Below are 1,034 nucleotides of genomic sequence, written 5' to 3' on the forward strand. Positions count from 1 at the left end.
CCCCCGCCTGCCGCCCCGGGTTTGGGTCACCCCCTCCCCGCCGCAGCCGTCACACGCGTGCCGGGTGACGGTGCTGTTCCACGTCCCATCTGCCGCTGTAATTTTCAAGTGACCGGGAGAACTCAAATCCGCCGTACTCAGCTTCGGAAGTTACTGTTGAACAACCCCTCTCTTCAGGAGAAACTTGACCCTCGCAAAGGGAAAGTCAGCACCAAAGCCTGTGGTTAAGAGGGATGTGGCGGGCGCAGGGTGGGCTCACAGCAGCCGCCCTCGGCACTCGATAGCCCCGCAGCAGCACAGCAGCTCTTTGCCTTCCACGCTGCCCACTTCGTAGTTGTAATCCCACGTCAGCTCTGTGCCGGCTCGTATCCTCCTGGCAAGTGAAAAAAAGAAGTTTTGGTTGGGAGAGGAGAAGGAGGATAAGCTGGAGCTCCTGCTAGCGGAGCTCGACGCTTACATATGACCTCTCTGGACAGGGCGGCGCAGTCCGGCGTCCCCCGGGGCAAGGGTGAAGCAGCCAGCGCGGCTGCCTTTGGCTCCGCAGCGAGCCAAGGGACAAAGTTCCCCGATGAATCACTCCCGCGGGGCTTCACAGAGGCGACGCCGCGCTCGCGGTGCCCGAGAGGCACGTGGCAGGGACTCGCCACCGCCCCGCGCTGCCTGCAAGGTTTGGGACTCAAACACGCTGGGCAGGCGGCTGCTCCGTGCTTAACTCCCCCCTTTGGAAAGGCCTAAACGTGATGCAAATCGCACCAGAGTCTCCACGGCAGGAAGAGAGGTCCTCACCCACCTCATCTCACAGCTTCTCCCCACTCCAGGAGTGGGACAGGTGATCAGGGAGGGGATTCTGCCCCTCTGCTCTGCTCTGGGGAGACCCCCCCGGCAGTGCTGCCTCCAGCTCTGGAGCCCCCAACGTAGGAGAGACACGGAGCTGGTGGAGCGGGGCCAGAGGAGGCCCCGGAGATGCTGGGAGGGCTGGAGCCCCTCTGCTGGGAGGACAGGCTGGGAGAGTTGGGGGGGTTCAGCCTGGAGAA

At 63.4% G+C, this 1,034-nt stretch overlaps 1 protein-coding gene across 1 annotated transcript in view; it reads right to left on the reverse strand.

Annotated features, from left to right (window-relative positions):
- Nucleotides 1–255: 255 nt before the first annotated feature.
- Nucleotides 256–1,034, reverse strand: part of SETDB1 (SET domain, bifurcated 1) — a 17,752-nt gene continuing 16,973 nt past the window's right edge. Inside the window, exon 22 of the mRNA XM_009883899.1 lies at nucleotides 256–373. Coding sequence (XP_009882201.1) covers nucleotides 256–373 — 118 coding nt within the window. The remainder of the gene's footprint in view (nucleotides 374–1,034) is intronic.

Source organism: Charadrius vociferus, unplaced genomic scaffold (genome assembly GCF_000708025.1).
Source record: "Charadrius vociferus isolate BGI_N301 unplaced genomic scaffold, ASM70802v2 scaffold2564, whole genome shotgun sequence".
Lineage (NCBI taxonomy): Eukaryota > Metazoa > Chordata > Aves > Charadriiformes > Charadriidae > Charadrius > Charadrius vociferus.